At 34.6% G+C, this 22,935-nt stretch overlaps 2 protein-coding genes across 8 annotated transcripts in view; one reads left to right on the forward strand and one right to left on the reverse strand.

Annotated features, from left to right (window-relative positions):
• Window positions 1-21,379, forward strand: part of SPATA17 (spermatogenesis associated 17) — a 233,013-nt gene extending 211,634 nt beyond the window's left edge. For 3 of the 7 annotated variants that reach the window (XR_009210752.1, XM_058430579.1, XM_058430581.1), the window contains exons 10-11: window positions 17,003-17,085; window positions 21,248-21,379. Coding sequence is in view for 5 of the 7 variants with exons in the window: in XM_058430579.1 (XP_058286562.1) it covers window positions 17,003-17,083 (81 nt within the window). In the remaining 2 variants the exon portion in view is untranslated. Of the gene's footprint in view, window positions 1-17,002; window positions 17,086-21,105 lie in introns of all 7 variants that reach the window. The other 4 variants (XR_009210753.1, XM_032136510.2, XM_058430580.1 and 1 more) reach the window with 4 other exon arrangements.
• Window positions 4,252-4,649, reverse strand: LOC116457355 (ubiquitin-like). Its single transcript, XM_032136511.2, has one exon. The coding sequence runs from the start codon at window positions 4,613-4,615 to the stop codon at window positions 4,382-4,384; it is 234 nt and encodes a 77-aa protein (XP_031992402.1). The 5' UTR covers window positions 4,616-4,649; the 3' UTR covers window positions 4,252-4,381.
• Window positions 21,380-22,935: the final 1,556 nt, after the last annotated feature.

Raw genomic sequence — 22,935 nt, forward strand, 5'->3', positions numbered from 1 at the left:
GATCACTTTTTCAGTTCTACCCATAAACACATAGACGTTAGTAGTAGTTGTTTACAATTTCCCCCCACTCTCCTCTGCCAGTTCTTCCATGTGCTTATTAAAGATGGAAAAGAGTGTTTTAGGGGTCTAAACAGTAAAATAAGATTTCTTGGAAGAGGAAATTCTTCTGCTAGCCCAATTAACTAGCCTCTATGATAGAAAAGAACTTAATGGAACATTGTGAGGTAATATATACTAAATCACATTAACAGACTAACAGTTTTGAAAATTTGGATAGGCCCTACCCATATAGTTGGAGAGCAGACAAAACTAATTGAAATGCTTTACCATTAATATCCAAGCTCTTGGAAACTAATGGGATTCTAGATATATCATTAATGGTAGTTAACACCTATATCGTAATCTATATTAGGTAAAAATTTGTCAACATAAGGGATATATAAAGCATTATGCATTAATATCCTAACCTACATTGCTGAAGAATGTTTTCATAAAAGAAATCTACAACTCATAATTATTTCAGTCTAGCATATTAATATGTTCATGATAAAGTAAAGTTTCAATGTGATTTCAATATGAAACAATTCTTACATGTCTTTTCCTTCCTTAAGTGAATATATATTTGTCAACATTTTACTTAGTAAAATTAGATAAAGTCAAGAACATTCTACCTCTTATTTGTTAATAAAGATGATATGAATTACCTGTGGGGGATTTTCATTCCTTTCAAGCACTTTTAGCCTATCAAGCTTAATTGAAAGACTTTTCCTACTAGTAATTCATGTTTATCTTCAAGCTGCTAATGGATAGAAGAACATGTTAATGCTCTAGTAAACTATTTTTGCCTTTCCACATCAGAACTTCATGTTATATATACTTGCTACTTTTGTACCTGATTTATTTATTCTTTTATTGAATTACTTTTATGTTTTTATAAAAACGGCTTTATTAAATAAGATAGTTTAAGCAACATTATAAGAGTGGTTAATTTACTTAACAGGTCAAAGTTTCTGAAGTGTAGCAACTTACATTTAATTCATTTACTAAGAATATAACATTAATTATTTAGTTTTACAAGTGCAATTTAAAAAGTGATATCAACTAATCAGCAGTTATTATACATTGGTCAGCAAAAATATACTTGCTCTTTATTTTATTTCTGATAAATTCTTATTTGCAAAACAAAAGTAGTGTAAGTCAAGACAATACATACACAGTTGAATTTCACTTTATTCAAGAAATTATTTTTCTCCTAAATTGTGTGACTATGTCTATCATAGAGTTTTAAGGAGGCAACAATCATTTAAATTGTTCTATCCTCTCAATCTTTAATTTTTATATTGTTCAAAAAATAATGAAATAATGTATTAAATATTAAGACTAAATTTTCGTACGTATTAAATCATATTCTTGCAGTTGACTTTCATTTATAAAGTCTCAATAAATTAGTTATATTTATGTGTGCTTTGAACGGTAATAACACATAGACATCCCTTAGGATTTTGAAAACCAAAGTTTATCTACACATGTCTTTTATTTCAGATTCAGTAAAGTTCAAGGGCATCCAAGTATGAAATAGCTTGTGAGGAAATTCACATTGCTTTCTTAATTTGATTTAGTTGGGGGAAAGGACACTGGTTCAGAAAATAGAGCTTTTAGAATAATTTTGGTTGAAATATAGACATTAAATATTGTGTACAGATTAGTAAATGTGTACATAATTTTCCCAAAGCTTGTAGAGGGGGTTAATATTAAAGTATACTAATTTCCATTGACTATCTTATCTGCATTCTAATATGTTTTAATATCTAGACTTGCTTATGGGAAATGTAAAAATGTTCAGATGTAGTTAAAAATTAATAACACAAGAGAAACCATATATTTAGGTATTTAAGATAAATGTAACTACATATTTTGTATAAATGACTTTAAAAATAGGACATCAGGCCAGGTGCCAGTAATTCCAGCCCATTGGGAGGCAGAGGCGAGCAGATCTCTTGAACCCAGGAGTTCAGGACCATCCTGGGTAACACAGTGAGACCCCATCCCTACAAAAAATAAAAAAATTAGTTGGGCACGGTGGCACACACCTATAGTCCTAGCTATGTGGGAGGCCGAGGTGGGAGAATTGTTTGAGCATGGGAAGTTGAGGCTGCAGTAAGCCTTGATCGATCCTACTACTGCTCTCCAGCCTGTGCAACAGAGTGAGACCCTGTCTCAAAAAAAAAAAAAAAAAAAGGACATACATTTCCAAGAGGAATACAGTTGATAAATAAGTGTCCAAGTAGAAAGGAAATATAATTCTAAGAACAGTAAATATTTGGTGCACTTATTTTTTACTTTATTGATATAAAAGTTAAAACATGCATAAAGAAAAATACGTTCAAAGATTTGTAATGAAAAGTGGCAGACTGCTAACTCACTCTTTCCCTACATGTCCAGTCCTCCTTTTCAGAGGCCACCACTTTCAGCTCTTTCACCTTCCAAAAAATAGGCTATCTCTTGATTTATCAATTTCTGTGTTAGCCATTGACCTTCAACTATGATAGATGAGGATTTAGCTCTCTTACGGTATCATCTCCATGTTTTCTTAGAATATATGTCTTGAGTAAGCAAATATTCAGCTTTTACTTTTTTTACTATGTAAAGGTTGTTTCTTATTAAACCAATAAATATTCCATGATGATGTTTCTTCTGCATAACTTTTTATATTCCCTGGAGTTATTACTTACCTTTTTCTCCATTTGCATAATTTTCTTCACATCTGTTGTCGAAGTTTCTCCACACCCTGTAAAATCTTTCAATATAATCTTTCTGTCTGAGAATTTCATGCTACATGTAATTGACAAATTATTTTGATGTGTAATTGTATGTTAAAAGTTATTTCTATTCTGTTTTAAGCCATTGTTATCTGTCATTCTGCTTTGTGAAAAATTTTCTTTGCATTTTTTCTTTCCTAATCCTTTTTTCTTTGTTTTCTCAGATCTTTTTTACTGGAGCTCCTCTAGTCAGAAATCAAATTCTCTAATGGCTCTTCAACTTCTTTTTGAATTTTATTTTCCCTGTTTCTATTTTATTGTCCTTTTGTTTTACTTTCTAGGAGAGTTCTTTGGTATTAAATTCCAGTTTTTCTATCAACTTGTGTTTTCTGCTCTCATATTTTTACTTCACTAAAGCTTTTTTTCTTTTTGAAGTAGCAGCTTGTGCTTGTTTAATGGATGCAATATCCTTTCTAATGCCTCTTAGAAAGTTTATTTTAGATTTTAGTGATGCTCGGTTCTGCTTTTAGCATCATCTCAACTTCATCCAAATTGGTGTTTTGTTTACTTCTCTCTCTCTCCATCTTTTATGTTAGATGCTTTCCTCAGACATCTGTTGATCTTTTGCTGTTTTATTCATATTTTAAAATAAGGCACAGAAATGTTAGTTGAATTCATTGTCCTGCCTGAGCCAGGTTGACTGGTGTTTTCTGTAGAAGTGACTTTCTGCGGATGGGCCACTACCTATGGCCATTAAGTGTTTCCAACAAAATTTCTCTAATCTCTTGCCAGGTGTGCAAGTATTCTGGGAAGTGGTAATTGAGGTGGTGAGTAGGATGCTGTTCTCACCATTCAGTATGAAGCCTTTCACTTAATTTTCAGTATAGTGTCGTACCTTGTGCCTGGTGCCTGCTGCTCACCCATCCACCCAAATCTCCCAGATCATAAACCTCCTGAACCTGAGGGGAGGAGGGGAGGAAGATTTTCGTGGAGTGTTAGAACCTGGAGGGAGCTTGGAGAGTGTATTTTATATAGGCTTTTAACCAAGCCCTGTGCATCATCTATGCATTCTGAGATATCTGAAGATTCCAATGCCTGAGGGTTTCTGGGTTTAAGTAGGAAAAATAGGATGGGATGTCATTGGTGTCCCCCTCTGAAAAGGTCACTGTTCTTCATTCCTTGTAAGTCTAGTACCACTCCCTGTCTGTTTCCCAATATAAGTTATAATTTGGGGTCGCTGCTGTCTGCTGGTTTCACTGAATATGTAGCTTACTGGATGTTTACAATAGTCCACATTTTTTTGAATGCGGGGAGGTGGGATGCATTTCTGAGAGGATGAGACGGCAAGAAATTCACCACCATCCTAAAACTAGAAGTCTTCTAATGAATAATTTCATAGTACAGTTGTATACAACTTTTATAGAAGGACTTTTGAAATAATGTTTTTCCAAAAGTATAACATCCAGAATTTTTTTAATGCTACCATGCAACAAAACCTTTATTAACATTTTGAACAGGTTCAACTATTACTGAAACTTGTAATTTCTAAACTTAAGTGGGGGCAGATGGCTATATTGCAGCGTAATGCCATCACTGGGCACTGCAAATGCAAGACTGAAGAATTAACAGCCACGTCTCAGACGCTGAACCAGGTGCAGGGTCGACTCTTTCTGGATGTTGTAGTCAGAAAGAGTGCAGCCATCTTCTAGCTGCATGCCTGCAAAGATGAGCCTCTGCTGGTCGGGGAGGATGCCTTCCTTATCCTGGATATTGGCCTTCACATTTTCGATGGTGTCACTGGGCTCCACCTCAAGGGTGATGGTCTTGCCAGTCAGGGTCTTCACGAAGATCTGCATTTTGACCTGTTAACAGATACGAGGATGCTGCGAATCGCCAATCACGTCCAGCCACAGGAACACCTCCACCCGCTCACCCGACAAAGCCATCCACCCTTCCAGAATATTTTATTCATACATATAGTTTTCATTTTTATGTATATTTGAATGTGGTAGATGTAGGATATAAACACAAAAGGCTGAATTCTTCCCCCAGGAACCTTACCATCTAGTGGATGAGATGAAACTTGCAGGGGGAATTACTGTGATGCAAAACAAAAAAAATATAAAAGGACTGTGAGAAAGGTATGATTATGCACCATAGGCATTCAGGGTAGGGAAATTTAATTTACATCTGAAGAGAGAAGGATTTCCTCGAGGGAGTAGCATTTTTACTTGAGACTTAATGTTTGGGTAGGATTTGCACCTACTAAGAACTTAATAAATATTTGCTGAATATAATTAATGCTGTTCAGCTTTGGTGGTTTGACATTATTCTGTTTACTTCTGTTAATGGTGAATATTCTTCAGTGTGGTGTGTCAGCAGCAATCAGTTTCACTTATTCTTGTCTCAGTTTTCCTGAGAGGAATTAACAAAAACACTTCTATAGAGAAAATGCACCATTCAATGACAGTTATTGATATATCCTATAATTACAAAAAAATCTTTCCTGTGAGAATTCCATTATATTAATGATGCATGTATACTATTAAGAATTATAAATATTGAGTAAGAAAGCTCCAGGTTCACATGTTCCCAGATGTTATTTTGGGGCTACTAGATTAGCAATTTTTCAAAAACATAAGCAGTAATTAGAAATCTTTCATAATTTCTTTTAGAAACAGCACTTGATTTTAATTCTTTCATTTAAAAAATCTTGTAAGAAAAAACTGTGACAGAACTATTGACATTTTTTATAGCTTGACAAAAATTAAGCATAATTAAAATGAAATATTTGTTGCATAAATTAAACTGCAATTAATATGTTTTCTGTGACTGCTTGAAGGATAAGATTAAAATGGTGTTGTTAGCAGACTCCCTGCTGTGAGACTAATTTCTTGATTTTTATACCACACATTATCAAACACATTCTCACAGTAAAAGAGTAAACCAACAAGTAGAAAACACTGTTTGATGAAAATGATATACAGAAGGAGATAAACTGCCTTTTATGAAGACAAGGCAATATTGCTTTTTATTTTGAGATTTGATGACTAGTTGATTCGAAGGCTATGATTTACACATTTAAAGACTTTAAGATAAGTCTAAAGTTGCCCTTCATTTGTTAGCTATGCCTCTTAAATTAGCCAGCTTATTGTTTCAGGAGTATTTGCCTTTTCAGGAGGTAATTAAAAAACGAACAAGATATGTTATGCAACGGCCTCCCCTCCAGCTAACCAAGAAATAATAATAAATCCCATCAAAACACTTAAACATGAACAATTTCAAGAAAAATGAATGAAACATGTACCCTGTTAGTTCTCCTTTTGGAGAAGGATCACTTTTCCTCACCAGAGCCCACAGTTACGAAAAGAATACCTGACATTGACAAAAGTTAGTTATTGCCATCTTTAAAAAAAATTGCCAGCTGCCACTTGCCCAGACAATGCATCAAGTGTTATTTCTATGTAAATTTTTTCTAATTACTTTTTAACCTTAGATACTATTTGTGGTATCAATGAAAGACATAGGTAATCATTATTAATAGTTCTCTTTATTTCTGCAATGTCTCTCTTGGGCATTGCTGCCTAAAGAATATAAATACATCAATGGGAATTAGAAATTATGGGCTAGGTATCATTCACTGGCTGGACTATTATATACTTCTTCCTTGGGGGCTGTGATGAAATCAATGCATGTTGTGTGATGACAACATCAGGATTTGACAGTGCCTCTTGAAAGAAGTGAAATTAACAGAACTCTTTCCATATGCAAAGCTATGGTGCCCTTCTCTTGCCACCTACAGAGAAAAGGCATGCTGTTTCATTGCTTGATGCTGTGGCCCTACATTCTGCATTGCAAATCCCGAATGCATTAACAGGTTTCAGATGCTGGAAAACTTTCCCCCAAAAAAATCGTAGAGCAAATAAATCAATGATTTTGGCATAGTTTATAAGGTTTTGGTAACTTGAAGTGATCCTAATGTTACAGTGACAAATTGGTGGCTGTAACTATGAGCTGAGGTTGCATGATTACACTCTCACCTCCTTCGGGTTTGTCCTCAAATGATACCTCAGAGTAGCCTTTCCTGACCACCTGATTTGAACTTCAAAGCCCTTTCCCAATTCGCTCAGTCCTTCTCCACTACCCTGTCTTATGTTCATAGCACTTATTATCATATAACTTACTTGTTTCTTGTCTGTCTCTCCCACTGGAGATTTAAGTTCCATGAAGACAGGAATTTTTGCATGACTGGTTCATTGCTGTATTATCACTGTCTAGAACACGGCTTGGCTTAAGTAGGCACTTGATTAATATTTTTTAAAAGAAAGAGTGAATGAATAAATGAATGTTTATAAACCAATACTTCAAAAAGAGCAGAAAGAAATTAGTTTAACAAACATGATTATTCCTGATGGTAATATGAACATCTAGGTTTCGTAGAGGATCATGAGAGTACTGTTTATAATGCTTCGCTTATTCACTACCTTATTTTTTATGTCAGTGAAATTACACTTAAATGAAAATTATTTCTTATTAAACTAAACATCAGGTTATAATCTATATATGGTTAGTGTTAGTGTTCATAAAGAATTATTTACAATTCACCCCTTAAATAATAGTAGACAATATTTTCAACTCATTAGTTCATTTTATGTATTCATGTTCTCATTCATTTAGTGGTTTGTTCAATGTTATTCGTATCCCAGGAGTCACTGTATCTGTGATATTCTAGTAGAATATACAAGTTTATGCCATAGTGAGTGTGTCATGAAAGAGCTTGACTGTCTTATAGCAATCAATTCTTGTTATTTGCAGTGGTTATGTTCTATAAAGTCACCTCAAACACTGAACTGGTGAATAATGAACCATTGTTCCTACAGGGAAAATAGGATTACGTTTCTGCTAGACTTTGGTCAACATTTTTGCCAACCAATCAGTGCATAATAGTGTTTTATATGTGCTTCCATTTAAAAACACCCTAACTGACATATATTTTGACTCATTAGCATTGAACTTGTGGCCAATAGCACTATAACTCATGCTTGAATGAAGCGTATCTAGCATGTATGTTCTCCACATTTCACTTAAGGAACACTAGGCAGAATTTCAGCAGTACACTTAGGGTTGTTAAAAGAAAAACTTCAGCCAAACTAAATTTAAAGGAGTTTAATTGAGCACTGAAGGATTCGTGAATCAGGCAGCCCCCAGAATCATAGCAGATTCAGAGAGACTCCGGGGGTGCCTCATGGTCAGAACAAATTTATAGGCAAAAAAAGTAAAGTGACATACAGAAATCGGAAGTGAGGTACAGAAACAGCTGGATTGGTTAGAGCTCAGCGTTTGCTTTATTTGAACACAGTTTGAACACTCAGCAGTGTATGAGTGGTTGAAGTATGGCTGCTGGGATTGGCCAAGACTCAGCAATTGTTACAGGCACATACTCCTAAGTTGGGTTTTCAATCTTGTCTGCCTATTAAGTTAGGTTGCAGTTCATCCACAAAAACACTGCGAATATTAATTTTGAGGTCACAAATAAATTTTAGCAAGTTGGCAAATTTCAAATAAGGAATCTGTGAATAGTGAGGATCTCCAGTAACAGTGTTCTTATAAAGAAGTCATCATTGAACACACCATCATATTACAGATAAATCTAGGCATTATCTTCCTCTCAAAATAGGGTCACTCTGAGAAGTACTGTATTTCTATTTAAACAAGATTTAATATGATATGTTTCAGGCCCTGTGACGGTACTGGGAACACAACAAACAAAACTGATACAGCTTCCTTCTCCCCCATAGATAAAGCTGTCACTAACTTTTCTCTATTCTTTCCCTCTTTCCTGATTTCTATCATTCCCCCAAATACTTTGAAACCCAGGTAATTGAATGTATGGAGAGACCTGGCACCGCATCTATTAGCTGGAAAAAGAAAGATTTCCATGTGTGGACTTTGGGAGGACCCTGATGATGTCCAGGTCATGCGACTTCCGTTTCCTTCACTTGGTTTCTAGAGTAACAGGGTTGAGTGAGAGAGTAAGGATGTGCTACTCCAGAAGGTTCAAACTTTTAACAAGTTCACGGTTTCCCCAGGGCCACATCTGTTTATTCATTTATTTAGTCACTCTTTCAGCTAGATAACATTTGTCAAGTCCCTACTTTGTAGTAGACACTGTGCTAAATCCTGGGAATACAAGTGTGAACAAAATGTAACCTGGCTTTTGGCAGTTACTCCCCTTCTTGAGAATTTTCTTGCAGTACCTTATTATTTAGATGCATTCAGTTTTTCTCCTAGTAAGAAACACTTAGTGTCATAGTAGGAGAAAACTTAGGAATACTACAATCCCAGTTTCAATTGTTATTCCCCATTTCATTTGGTTCTCCTTAAACCATTTTGATACTGTCTCTGAATATTTTTGCAGCATATTTTCCCACAGATTAACCACATGCAAGCCAAATTTTCCCTTTAGTGCCAGTTTCATATAGCCTTTCTCCATTTTAAACTGGCACATCTTTGTATATGAAAATAATGTTGCCGGAATATCTTACCATGCTATCACTAGCTCTATGATAAAACCACTAACAGACTACAGATCATTCTAACTCACACATTGTATCTAGTTAGATGTTCCATTTCAGGTACTTTTATTTAGATGACATGTTTTTGTGTTTTTGGTTGTAATTAAATAGTTGAAACCACATTTTCATGTACATCTGCCTTTCTATATCTGCATCTATTTCTATAATTAAATCTATTCATTCTGATATATCTTTATATCTTGTATCACTTTTATTATGGCCTAATACATATGCCACTGAATACAATGAACTGGTCAAACAAGGAACTCGATCATCTATCCTTCAGTTTACATATCTGTCATGTGGGCCTGTCAAGTCCATAAAGATGGGGAAAGGACTAAATATGAGAACTAAGTAAGAGAAAGACAGAAGGAACTTTTTTTTTTTTTTTTTTTTTTTGAGATGGAGTCTCGCTGTGTCGCCAGGCTGGAGTGCAATGGCATGATCTCAGCTCACTGCAACCTCCGCCTCCTGGGTTCAAGCGATTCTCCTGCCTTAGCCTCCCAAGTAACTGAGACTACAGGTGCATGCCACCACGTCCAGCTAAGTTTTGTATTTTTAGTAGAGATGGGGTTTCACCATGTTGGCCAGGATGGTCTCAATCTCTTGACCTCGTGATCTGCCCCCCTGAACCTCCCAAAGTGCTGGCATTACAGGCGTGAGCCACCGCACCTGGCCAACAGATGGAGCTTTTTAGAAGGAAGATATAGTATATAAAAGCAGGAAAAGAATCAGTAGAAACTCAAGGATAAGTTTACAACTTAGATATACCCACATTGAAATAAAAGCAGGAATGTGTATACTAAAGTCAAATATAAATGACCTTTGATTAGCAATTTTTTTTTTTTTTTTTTTTGAGACGGATCTTACCCGCCTCGGCCTCCCAAAGTCCTGGGATTACAGACTTGAGCCACAGTGCCCGGCCTGATTAGCAACTATTTAGGATTACTCACCTACAATTTTTTAAAAGTATATTTGAGTTTCTTAGTTTGAGAATAGCTAACACTTGTTAAGTACTTGCTATGTGCTGGACACTGTTTTAATTGCTTTGCATGAATAAACTCATGCATTTATATTTTCATGTTATTTTATCTGTTTTCAAATTAGGAAACAAACATGGCAGAGACTAAATAACTTGTCCAAGATCACAGAGTCCTTAAAGATAAACCTGGATTTCAAACCCAGGCAGCTTGACTCCAAAGCAGTACTGCTTCTAAGTAGAAGTAATAAGAAAGTTTTCACATGACCCCTGCAATCACCAGTGAGACTCTGGGTATCACACGATATGCAAATGAACTTGGTTTCCTGTTTAGATTCAGACTGATAATGCAACATCAACTCAGCTAAATTTCTTCTCTGGGAACATGTACAAATGGTTTGATTGAAGAATGTATAATAAATCCTAAATCTCTGAGCTTTAGAACAACACAAATAACAAAGATTGAATACTTGAGGATATTTTCCTGAAAACAGTGAACAGAAAGAAGGGGATAATTCCTACAACTTTTTCCTGTATATTCTTTTGTCAGAACTGTAGAGATCCTCATGTCATCACAGTTTTCTACATGCAATGAGAGCAAAGTTTGATCTTGCAGGAATAATGCCAGGTGATCTTTTAAACCTGCCTGTAAACTCTCATTTAAAGAGTCTGTAAAGTCTCCAGTGCTAACCAGACTTAGCTGAAGTCTCGTTCAGGATATAAGGAAATATTTTTGATTAAAATAGTATTTATACATAGCCAGAAGTTCTTGCCATGCTCCTTTTTTCTAACTCTAGTAGAAAAATCTTTGCCATATTTTAAAGCTGAATATATAAGACATTATAAGCTAGCTGAAAAATATGTGCATAACCCTTGATTTTCATCTTATCTCTCTAATCTCAAAAGTTTTGTCTCCTATGGTGTAACAGCGCTGTCCTGCTTACTAACACTGAAGTATTTAAGCACTCAGTTGTGAGTATCTGGTGAAAAGCCTTAAATAACTACATAAACAGTGCAGCTGCCAACCTAAAGTAATCTTACACTTAGGGGGTGAGTGGCCCAGGAAATGTACTCTTTGTCATTTTGACTTGGGTTTGAAAATGGACCCGGGCTGCATTCCAGCTCAGAGAGCCGTTCACTTCCAAAGACTCCTAAATTGTCCCAAGGAGCTCATTTTGGCAGTGGATTATTTGTGTTTGGCTGGGCATCCTAATAGCAGAAGCTGTCTGCTCTGGCAAGCAAGGGCTATGGCAGCATTTAAAATTACCATCCCCAGTGTTTTTTCTTGATGAGGCTATTTTTCAGAAAAGCAGCTCCCCAACCCCCATTTAAAAAGTGACACTGTGCAAGTGTGCAGGTGGTTTTCTTGAGCTCATAGTTTCCCACGATTGGATGACATGTTTTATCACATCAGAGGCAAATTTTAAACAAATGCTAATCAGCACTAGATTTCTCCCAAAACCAAAGCTCTGCTGATAGTATCTTCACCTCTTCCTGTACCAGAGGTCACAGTTATTGGTTAACTAGAGCTATGTAAGAATGTGAGATTTTAGATTTAAAAATAAGAGCAATAAAGAGTTTCTGAAAGATTTGGTTTTGGAGGACATAGAAGGTAGGTACTTGAAGCGGTCAATCCTTGTCTATCTGCACTATTGTCTGACACTAGATAAGACCAAGTTTTGGTTACCATTGGTTGGAAGCTAGCGTAGTGTCAAACACATTGCAGACACCAAAATGTTACTTGAATGCACAAAAGAACGTCTAACTCAGAATTAAGTGATACTTCATTATATCACATGAGTCTAAAATTAAATACACAAGAAGATCCGCAGAAATGAAGGAAGAAAATATTAGAACTTCTATTTATATTTATTTTTATCTCATTTGTATATATATTTAGCATTATATTATATTCCCACAATATTACACATGGATAATTTAACACAAATGAATAGGCATGTATTGAATGTGCTTATTGAAAATAGTTTTACTGATGGGATGGTATCATCAAAGTCCTGTTTCACCACATTATCACCCCAAAATTAGTCTCCTGTAAGTGCCAATGGAATTGATTTAATTTTTGAAAGAACATGGTAGGTATAATATGGATAGACTTCTATTATTTAAGGAATGAGAGAGGAAAATACCAGTGTTAAGAGCCAGATAGTTTGTCTTGTTTAATCACAATCCTGTGATTAAACAACAATCCTGTGAGGTAGTATCCCCATTTCACAGATTACAAAACAGAATGAGTTAGGAAGTTTTTCCTGTGCTTCTATTTTCTAGAACAAATTATAGAAAATAGATATAATTTCTTCCTTATTTGGTAGAATTCACCAGTGAAACCATCTTGTCCTTTTTGGAAGCTTATTTATTATTGATTCAGTTTTTTAAAATAAAGCTGGGCATGGTAGCACACAACTGTAGTCCCAGCTACTTGGGAGGCTGTGGTGGGAGGATCCCTTGAGCCCAGGAGTTCAAGGCCAGCCTGGGCAACATAGCAAGACACCTTCTCTTAAAAAATAAAATAAAATAAAATTATAGCCGGGTGTGGTGGCTCATGCCTGTAATCCCAGCACTTTGGGAGGCCGAGGCAGGTGGATTACAAGGTCAGGAGTTTTGAGACCAGCCTGGCCAATATGGTGAAACCCCGTTTCTACTAAAAATACAAAAATTAGCCAGGCGTGGTGACGTGTGCCTGTAATCCCAGCCACTTGGGAGGCTGAGGCAGGAGAATCACTGAGCCCAGGGAGACGGAGGTTGCAGTGAGCCAAAATCATGCCACTGCACTCCAGCCTGGGTGACAAAGCAAGACTCCATCTCAAAAAATAAATAAATAAAATTATATATGTGTATAAATTTATATATGTAGAAAATTATAGAGAGAGAAATTTTTACATTATACATGAATTTATATATAATTAAAACATAATTTTATATGTAATAAAAATTTTAATATTTTAAATTTATATTTTAATATATTTAATATAATTTATATATATCTAATATATATTAAATATAATTTATATATATCTAATATATATTAAATATAATTTATATATATCTAATATATATTAAATATAATTTATATATATCTAATACATTTAATATAATTTATATATTTTAAAATATTTAATTTAATATTTCAATATATAAAATTTTATTATGTAAAAGTTATATCTAAAAATTCTCCATATCTAATTTTCTATATGTATGCATTTATTCCTCTCTATATATGTAATTTTCTATATATATATAAAATTTATTTCTATAGGTATATAATCTTATTTTATTATTTTTTAAGAGAAGGGGTCTTGCTATGTATATATATAAAGGAATATTATGAGGAACTCTATCACCCATCCTGGAGTGCAGTGGCACAACAATGGCTCACTGCAGCCTCAAACTCCCAGACTCAAGCAATCCTCCCACCTCAGCTTCCTAAGTAGCTGGGACTACAGGTGTACACCACAATACCCAGCCAATTTTTAAACTTTTTGGGAGATGGAGTCTCACTATGTGGCCTAGGCTGGTCTCGAACTCCTGAGCTAAAGCAACCCTCCCACCTTGGCCTCCTGAAGTGCTGGATTATAGGCATGAGCCACCATGTCTGGCCATAATATTTATCTTTTTAACACTCATAGGATTAGAAGTGATGGCCCACTTTTCAATCCTGGTATTAGTAATTTGTGTCTTCTCTCTTTCGTCTTGGTTCACCTGGTTAGGAGTTTATCAATTCTGTTGATGATTTCAAGAGCAGGCTTTTGATTTTGTTGATTTTCTCTATTATTTTCCTGTTCATGATTTTATTGATTTATGCTCTGATTTTATTATTTCTTTGCTTCTGCTTACTTTGTAATTAATTTGCTCTTTTTAATATAGTTTTCTAAAGTGGAAGCTTAGATTATTGACTTTAGATTTTTCTTCTTTTCTAGTATACACATTTAGTGCTATCCATTTTCCTCTAGGCACTGCTTTTGCTGCATCTCATAAATTTGATAGGTTGCATTTTCATTTTTATTTAGTTAAAAATATTTTTTATTTCTCTTGAGACTTTTCCTTTGACCCATGTGTTATTTAGAAATACATTCTTTAATTGCTAAATATTTTGAGATTTTCCAGCAATCTTTCTGTTACTGATTTCTACTTTAATTCCATTGTGGTCCGACAGCAAACGTTGTGTGATTTCTCTTCTTTTAAATTTGTTAAGTTGTGTTTTATGGCCCAAGATGTGATCTATCTTGGTGAATGTTCAATGTGAGCTCTATAAGAATGAATATTCTGCTGTTGTTGGATTAAGCAGTCTCTACATGTCAATTATATACAGTTTTATGGTAGTACTCTTCAACTATATTCTGCTTTCTGGATCTGCCAATTATGGATAAAGGAGTGTTGAAGTCTCCAACTACAATCATGAATTTGTCTATTTCTCCTTGCAGTTCTATCAATTTTTGCCTCATAGATTTTCACACTCTATTGCTAGGCACTTTATTGCTATGTAATGCTCCTCTTTATTCCTAATAATTTTCCTTATTCTGAAATCTATTTTGTCTGAAATTAATATAGCTACTACAGCTATATTTTGATTAGTGTTAGCACGGTATATCTTTCTGCACCTCTTTACTTTTACTCTGTGTTTTCACATTAAAAGTGAGTTTCATGTAGATGACATATAGTTGGTTCTTCTTTTTTATCCAGTCTTGTTCTTTTATTGGTGCATTTAAGCTATCCATATTTAAAGTGATTATTAATATAATTGGATCAATATATACCAAATTTGTAACTTGGTCTTCATTTTCTTATTTGTTTTGCTTTTGTCTTCCACTCCTAGTCTTCTCTAGTTTTAAACATTTTATATGATTTAATTTTCTTTCACTCTTAGCATATCAAAATTTTTCTGTAGTGATTGTTCTAGAGTTTGGAGTATACATTTATGACTAATCTGAGTCCACTTTCAAATAACACTGTACTGCTTCAGGGGTAGTGCAGTTACCTTATAACAGATTATTCCTGATTCCTTCCTTCCATTTCTTATAACATTGCTGTAATTCATTTCCCTTATCCACAAGCAATAATCATGAATGACATTGTTATTATTATTATTTAGAAAAAAGAATGTTATCTTTTAGGTCAACCAAGAATAAGAAAAATAAAAGGTTTTATTTCATCTTCATTTATTCCTTCTCTTTATTTCTTTATGTAGAGCTGAATTTCTAACCTATGTCATTTGCCTCTCACTGAAAACTTCTTTTAACATATCTTGTAAGGCAGGTCTACTTTTTGGAAAATTAAATAAAATATTATATATATATATATATTTATAAAAATAAAGGTATTCACAGTTCTGAGTTTCAGTGTTCATCAAGTTGCCAACATAAAAAGTCACTGATGCTTCATGCAGATGTCTAAACTCTATATGTTCAAATTTAAGAGTGATATGAACAATTTACTATTGCAAAAAGTAAAGATGTCACGTGCATTGTTGCAAATACTGTGTTGATTTCTGATTACCTCCGGAATTGTAATTTGTAACAAAAAGAAGGCAAGAATATAGATGCTCAGCCCCACAGGAAAATGATATTTCATTATGTAAAATTTTATTGCATTTATGCTATCCAAGAAGATTTCATTCATATTAATTAATTTGCCTTTTATCTAAGCATTTTATCACTCAAATTCTCTTTGCACTCAAAAGCAGTGTCTGTCACAACCCACCATCCTTCATGTCACTTGGCCATGACAAACACAGAGCAACAGATATGGAGCTTTTCCCTGGGGCTTGAAAAAGCATTAATTGTAGAAGCAGAAATTTCAGGTTAGAGGCTTTGTTGTACCAGAGTGGAGAACCAGGTCTCTAGTGACAGAGACACCCTCATGTCCACATGTTCTTTAATACATTTATTTTCACATGTGTTTGTTATATATGGGCCCTCTAAGGAGCTGGACTCAGGGCATAGGTCTTTTTCTCCTATGTTTTCTTAAGAAAAAAAAAAAAAAACTCTGCCAAAATTACCTTCATTAACAATAGACCTCCTTTCCAGGAAGAAACATACACCTTTATATAGTCTGGTCATCTGTTTACAGCATTCATTGTTGATTTAGTGTATCTTACCTTTTTAATGACTTTAACTGTTTTAACATGCATGAAAAGCATCCATTTCTATGCTCAATCAAATGCTGTTTCTCTGGTTACACAACAAAAAATGATTTCTTTCCTCTTCCTTCTGGAGTCCTTTACCATTCATTTGAATCACTTCTGAGGTAAGGAACATAGTCTGCCCACTATGATAGTGATTTGGGTGTATCAGCTTTCCATTTCCATTCATTCAGTTAACAAATATTTATTGTGCAGAAAACAAAGTACCAACCCCTATGAAGCCAAGGTAAAAAAAATTTAGATTGCGACTCATTGAAGACAGGTGGATATGCCTGATGTTTGCATTGCCCAGACTTGCTTGCAGGTGACATCCATAACTGTTAAAGACTATGTGCCAGGAAATTCAGTATGCCTGATTTTCAACTGATAAAACTTCAAAAATTTACCTGCTAATTTTGTTTTGAGAGTATAGGAAATTTGAAGTGCAGTTGAAAGACATCTGTCTACCAATTTAATCTAAATAATAACAATAATGATAATAACATAATATCATTAAGATCTCTGTGGTAATCTTTGAACTTTTTCCTCCTAGGATTTCCAGACTGTATTACCATCATTTGAGCTCTTCTCAAAGTATGGAAAATTATACTCAAAAGCTGGACAGATTGTATAAAGGTATGACTTTTTGCTAAGAAGTAATTCAAAAAGTATATTGAATAACACTTAAAAAATCAAATGGGGTTGACTTAACTATCAAGCATTTTAAAAACCATGCTGTAATAATATTTATATGTGATAAGACTCCATAAATTTCTTTCATTATAGTGTAATGGTTTTCAACGTTTAAAAGATCATGAATTTTACTTTTCAGATCTCCAAAATGAGCCAAAAATACATTAAGAAATAGAACATTAAAAATCTAAAATACTCTTTTTTTTTTTTTTTTTTTTTTTTGAGACAGAGTCTTGCTCTGTTGCGTGATCTTGGCTCACTGCAAACTCCACCTCCCGGGTTCAAGTGATTCTCCTGCCTCAGCCTTCGGAGTGTTTGGGACTGCAGGCAGTGCCAGTGCCATCACACCTGGCTAATTTTTGTATATTTAGTAATTTTAGTAGAGATGGGGTTTCACCATGGTGGCCAGGCTGGTCTGGAACTCCTGACCTCAAGTGATCTGCCCTCCGTGGCCTCCCAAAGTGCCAGATTACAGGGGTGAGCCACCATGCCTGGCTCTTAAATACCCTTTATCTTTAACTAATACAATAAATAGTTTTACACAATACGGTGAAAAAATACTGTTGGTGCTCCAAAGCCAAAATACTTTTCTCAGTGCTGTGTTGATACAGTATCATTTCAAATATTATACTGAATAATGTACATTATTTGAGGTATGAAGTATCTTACAATACCAAAGAAATGGAATATAGAATTCTGATTATCAATGTTTAGAAGATATATAAGAACAAAGATAACCACATAAAATTCAACAACAAAAAATAAGCCTTAAATGAACACTGTATTCAATTTCTAAGGCATTTTAGAATAGAGCGGTGGTTACAATTGAAGTGTGTCTAATAAGAGCTATTGTGACATTTTCAGCCAAATTTAAAGAATGTATTTATTGGGTGAAGACAGCAAAGATCACTGCAGTTGAAGGAAAGGGGCAGAAATGAGAAATCATGCTAGTTAGAATCCCCCAGCTATCCTCTCAGACCAAGAACCAAGGAGAAAGCACGAGGCTGTTAGAAAGAGCACAGGGTAGATTCAAGGCAAAGTTCCTTCGATTTTATGGTACTCTTTCTACCCACTGAGTGGTTCAATTTGGAAGTTAATATGTTAAATGCAGATACCAATGTCTACCTTTTAGCTACTCTGAAGGAATACATGAGGGGAAATATGAAATATTCTGAGCTAATAGAATATGTGTATATAATACCAAGTGGAATTGCTGTTTCAACAGTTTATAAAGTATCATTACACATTGGAGCATTTATCTGGTATTTGAGAGCCAGAGTATGAAGTAACGTAAATAAAATGTCTCGTATTTGTGTGTGACTTCAGCTTTTAACTCGAGATATATCAGTCCTGTTTATGATAATGAAAGATTGAAAATAACTTGAACACTCATTAATATATGTTAGTTAAATAATAAAACACATATAAGGCAGTACTATGCAGACAGTAAAATGTTATATGTCTTTACCCATTAATTTTTAAAAATGTCTACAATATATTTCCAGGAAAAGAAGACTGGATTCAAAGTACGCTGTGTAGTCTTATTTCACTTAAATATATATATGTGTGTGTGTATACATACATATGTGCATATGTGTGTATACATATATACATGTGTGTATGTATAAAAACACACTTGCACACACTATTATATTTGATATGTATATGTATACATTTGTATGTTGCAAAACTGTTAGTGGTGGTTATCTCTGGGTGGTAAGATTATGAGTACTTTTTGTGGGATACTTCTTTTTAGTTCTATTTTTTGATGTTTTAATGCAACCAGACGAAAGCCAAGTATTAAAACAAAACACTCCAATAGGGACTGTTTGCTCTACTCTATCAATTACAAAAACATCTTGACTTTATTCTATTTAATCATAATAATTTAGAGGCAATTATCTTTTTTTATGAAGAGGAAATAATTACTTGCTAAATTATTTATACAGAAAGACAAAGATGAGTAACAAATGCTGTAGATTATTTTTAATTAAAAAGAATGTGCAATGCAAAGGCCCAAATATGTTATGGATTTTTTTAATGTTTGCCAACTCTTCTTTTCAATTTTTAACAATTTTGTGAATTGACAATATTATAAAAATGTCATCTCCTTTTCTTTGATAGGAAATGAATGTCTAGTGTTTAATTTTGGTAAGTGAAGGGCAGCAGCCTTAGCTGAGGCTCTCCTATTAAGATTTAATTTCACCAAATACAACAAAGTGCTTCTGCTCTTTGTAAAAAAAGGCCAAGATGGGGACACTTGCACCAAACTGTTGAATAAAGATGCCGTAGTAATTTTTAGAGCTATCTATTTGATTGCTTCAGCTTCAAGGTAGTTCATCACTTCACTATAATTCACCCGACATTGCCTTTTACACCCAATACTACATTTTCCCATCAGTCCGATTAGAAATAGTGATGCCTTTATCAAATTAATCTTTCTTTCTTTTAGCATGTCTAAGTTTAGGATAAACACTGCCTGTACCTAGCTGTTATCATTAATGCTCTAAGATTTAAACCACTGAAAAATACACAGAACTAGATTTTAAACACACACATATTTTAAAATCTACTGTCTGACTAGGATAACATTACTCTTTTTAGTGCCTTTAATTTGTCTTTTTAAATGGTCACTATTTGTAACTTTCAATAGTTTCCCAAAAGCAGTTTGGTCTAAATCAGAATGTGCTGTGTCCTGTCAAGAGTGGTTTGCCATCCTTTTAGCTCCATTTATCTTTCCAGGCAGAGTCTCTTTAAATATTGTTGTGGAGAAAAATTAGCAAGATAAGGTTAAAATCAATGGTTGTAATTTTATGAACTGGATAATGTACCCGATTCAGTCTGGCATCAATGTGAGTTTTCCTGCATTACAGGCTTCTCGACTTCCTCCAGTTTGTCTTTGCAAAATGGGCATTGGTCCAGGCTGTCTTTCTGCTAAAAAGTGGTTCAATTTTGAGGCCCAATAAGATGAGTTTTAATTAAATTATTCGTTAGGTTTGAAAAACAATGTACTTTTTCTCCTTTTCTGTAGGAATTTGGCATATGAACAACTCAGCTAAAACAAATAAATAAATGAAATGAAAAATAAGTATAGTTAGCACCTGGATTGGGGAAGGGGTTAAATGCCATCGCCTTTTTTCCAGAGGGAATAAGATCTTAGCAACTGTGTACGGAAAAAAAGTTCTATGAGGGGAGAGTAATAATTAAGCATATAAGCTATATGTGTGCCTGTTAGGAGTTAAAATTTTAGTTTAATAAGAAAAATTATTAAATTTTGTCATTCAATTTGGCATCATGTGAACTTATAACCCTTTTAAATTTTGGCATAGTGACTTGGCAAAGAGAAAAGAATAAAGGTATCTTCAGCATCCTTCTCTTGGTTAAATTGTCTTTGATTAAAAATGTTATAACCACCCCACCTACCTGTATGAAGGTGCTTTGCTGTGTTTTTCTGTAATGTAGGCAGATTTGCTAGATATTCCATGGGTCTAGTGGCAAACATAATCAAGATTGGCTTTTTTGTTTATGGTTTTTTGTTTGTTTTTGTTTTTTTCAGAGAGACGGAGTCTCACTCTGTTGCCCAGGGTGGAATGCAGTGGCGTGATCATAGCTCACTGCAACCTCAAACTCCTGGGCTCAAGTGATCCTCCTGCCTCGGCCTCTTGAGTATCTGGGATTACAGGTACACGCCTTCATGCCAGGCTAATTTTTTAATTTTTTGTAAAAATGGGATGTTACAAATGCTATGTTACCCAGACTTGATCATGATTGTTCATGAAGATCTGCAGTAGTGTAGACGGAGAGCAGAGAACAGGGGTAAAAATGAGTCAAGTCCGGGGCTATGACCTCCTAACATTAACTGAACTGAAGCTAAGAGAGGAAGACTTAAATAGAGAATTTAAGAACTCGTGTTTCTGAAGTTCTCTTTTTTTTTTTTTTTTCATTTTACTGTTTTGTTTTTAGAAAACAGAAGATGAAATGTAAAACTGAGATTAAGGTGTGAAGTGAGTGTGAATAGAAGACCCCACTGCCTGGAGTCCTGGATTCTTCCACGTCTGATGAGTGACCTTGAATCTCTTAATCTCTCTAGTTTTCTCTCTCTTAGGAGGTGTCAAAAGAAGAAACTGAAGCCATCTGCATTTTAAAACTTAACAGTTCTGAAAGGAAAACACAGATGAAGATCTTGTAGGAAATATACTTGCTATGATTCAATAAACTATAAAATTTTGTAGCTCTAGTCATGAATTAATTATTGTGTGTATGTATTTGAAATCTCTTAGACATATCTTTTCAAACAAATACTTAAACTTGAGTCTTTTACCTCTGAGAATGTCTGTCACAATCACAGCCCCTGGTGACCAACAGTGCCATAAATGGTTCCCCTTAAGTATCCATATTCTGACCCCATCACCCGGGTCACAAATGATGAGACCAGTGTTGGGTACCCAAATTAAGGGTGACTAACATGTAAGTAGGATGATGAATGGTTTGAAGTGTAAATTGTGTGAAATAGTTCAGCATAAAAGCTCTGCCCTGAGAAATAACAACTGACTAGACCAATTAGAAACCTCTCAGACTGTTGAACTTGAGACACACAGACACAACAGACACAGACTAGTGGGTGTGGGAGCAGAAACACAGGCACTCGCAAATAGAGAAGATGTTTGCAAGTCTCTGCTGCCAAGGGATGCCCAGGGCTGTGTCAGATCCTGCATGGCTCTGAACTACAGTTGGTTTCCAAAAAGCTGGGCTTTTGTGAGGTTTCTATTTTTTATGCGATGCTTAGATTTTCCTGGAATCCTTGGAAGTTAACTCAACATTTGAGGTTCCTATATCCTTTAATCCTATCCCATGTGTATCCTTACAATAAAACTTCCTGCTAGAGGTAGGCTGAGGGAATCTTTGTTTCTTGCATCTGAAGAGAATAACACTAAACTTATTGCATATGATTTGGGGGTTGGATCCAATGATAGCACAGAGGGACAGGAAATGTGATTTATGGACCATAAAAGCTTTAAATTTAAAATTGCTGGCCAGCGAAATCCAGACTCTGGGAAATGTTATAGGCCAAATGATCTGTTTCTTCAACAAATAAATTACAAAACTGGGGGAAAAAAAGGAACCTATTAAAAAGACATTATCTATTAATCACTGTGTGTGTACAGTTTTGAGCTCCTGATTTAAATAAACAAACTGTAAAATAAAAGATCTTCTGAAACAGTTGGAAGTTTGAACACTGATTGGATATTGGTGGTATGAAAGAATTATTGTTTTTTTTTAGGTGTCGTGGTATTGTTTTGGTTTACAATGTTATAGTGATAAATGTTGAAATATTTACAGATGCAGTGATATGTTGGCTGGGATTTAATTTGAAAGTCAAAGAAGTGAGTGGAAATACATATATTCCTCCTCTTATAATTGGTTATGTCCCAATAAATCCATTGTAAATTGAAAATATCCTAAGTTGAAAATACTGTAAGTTAAAAATGCATTTAATACAGCTAACTTACCAGAGAGCTTAGCTTAGCCTCACCTACCTTAAATATGCTCAGAACACATACATTAGCCTATAGTTGGGCAAAATCATCTAACACAAAGCCTATTTTATAATATTGAACAGCCCATGTAATTTATTGAATATTGTACTAAAAGTGAAAAACTGAATAGTTGTATGCATACTCAAAGTATGGTTTCTACTGAATGCATTGTAAACCAAAAAGTATCTGAGACAAGTCTCTTTTTTTAAAAAAAATTTTCTGAGAGTCTCATTCTGTCACCCAGGTTGGAGTGCAG

Source organism: Hylobates moloch, unplaced genomic scaffold, assembly GCF_009828535.3.
Source record: "Hylobates moloch isolate HMO894 unplaced genomic scaffold, HMol_V3 SCAFFOLD_18, whole genome shotgun sequence".
In the NCBI taxonomy this organism is placed as follows: Eukaryota; Metazoa; Chordata; class Mammalia; order Primates; family Hylobatidae; genus Hylobates; species Hylobates moloch.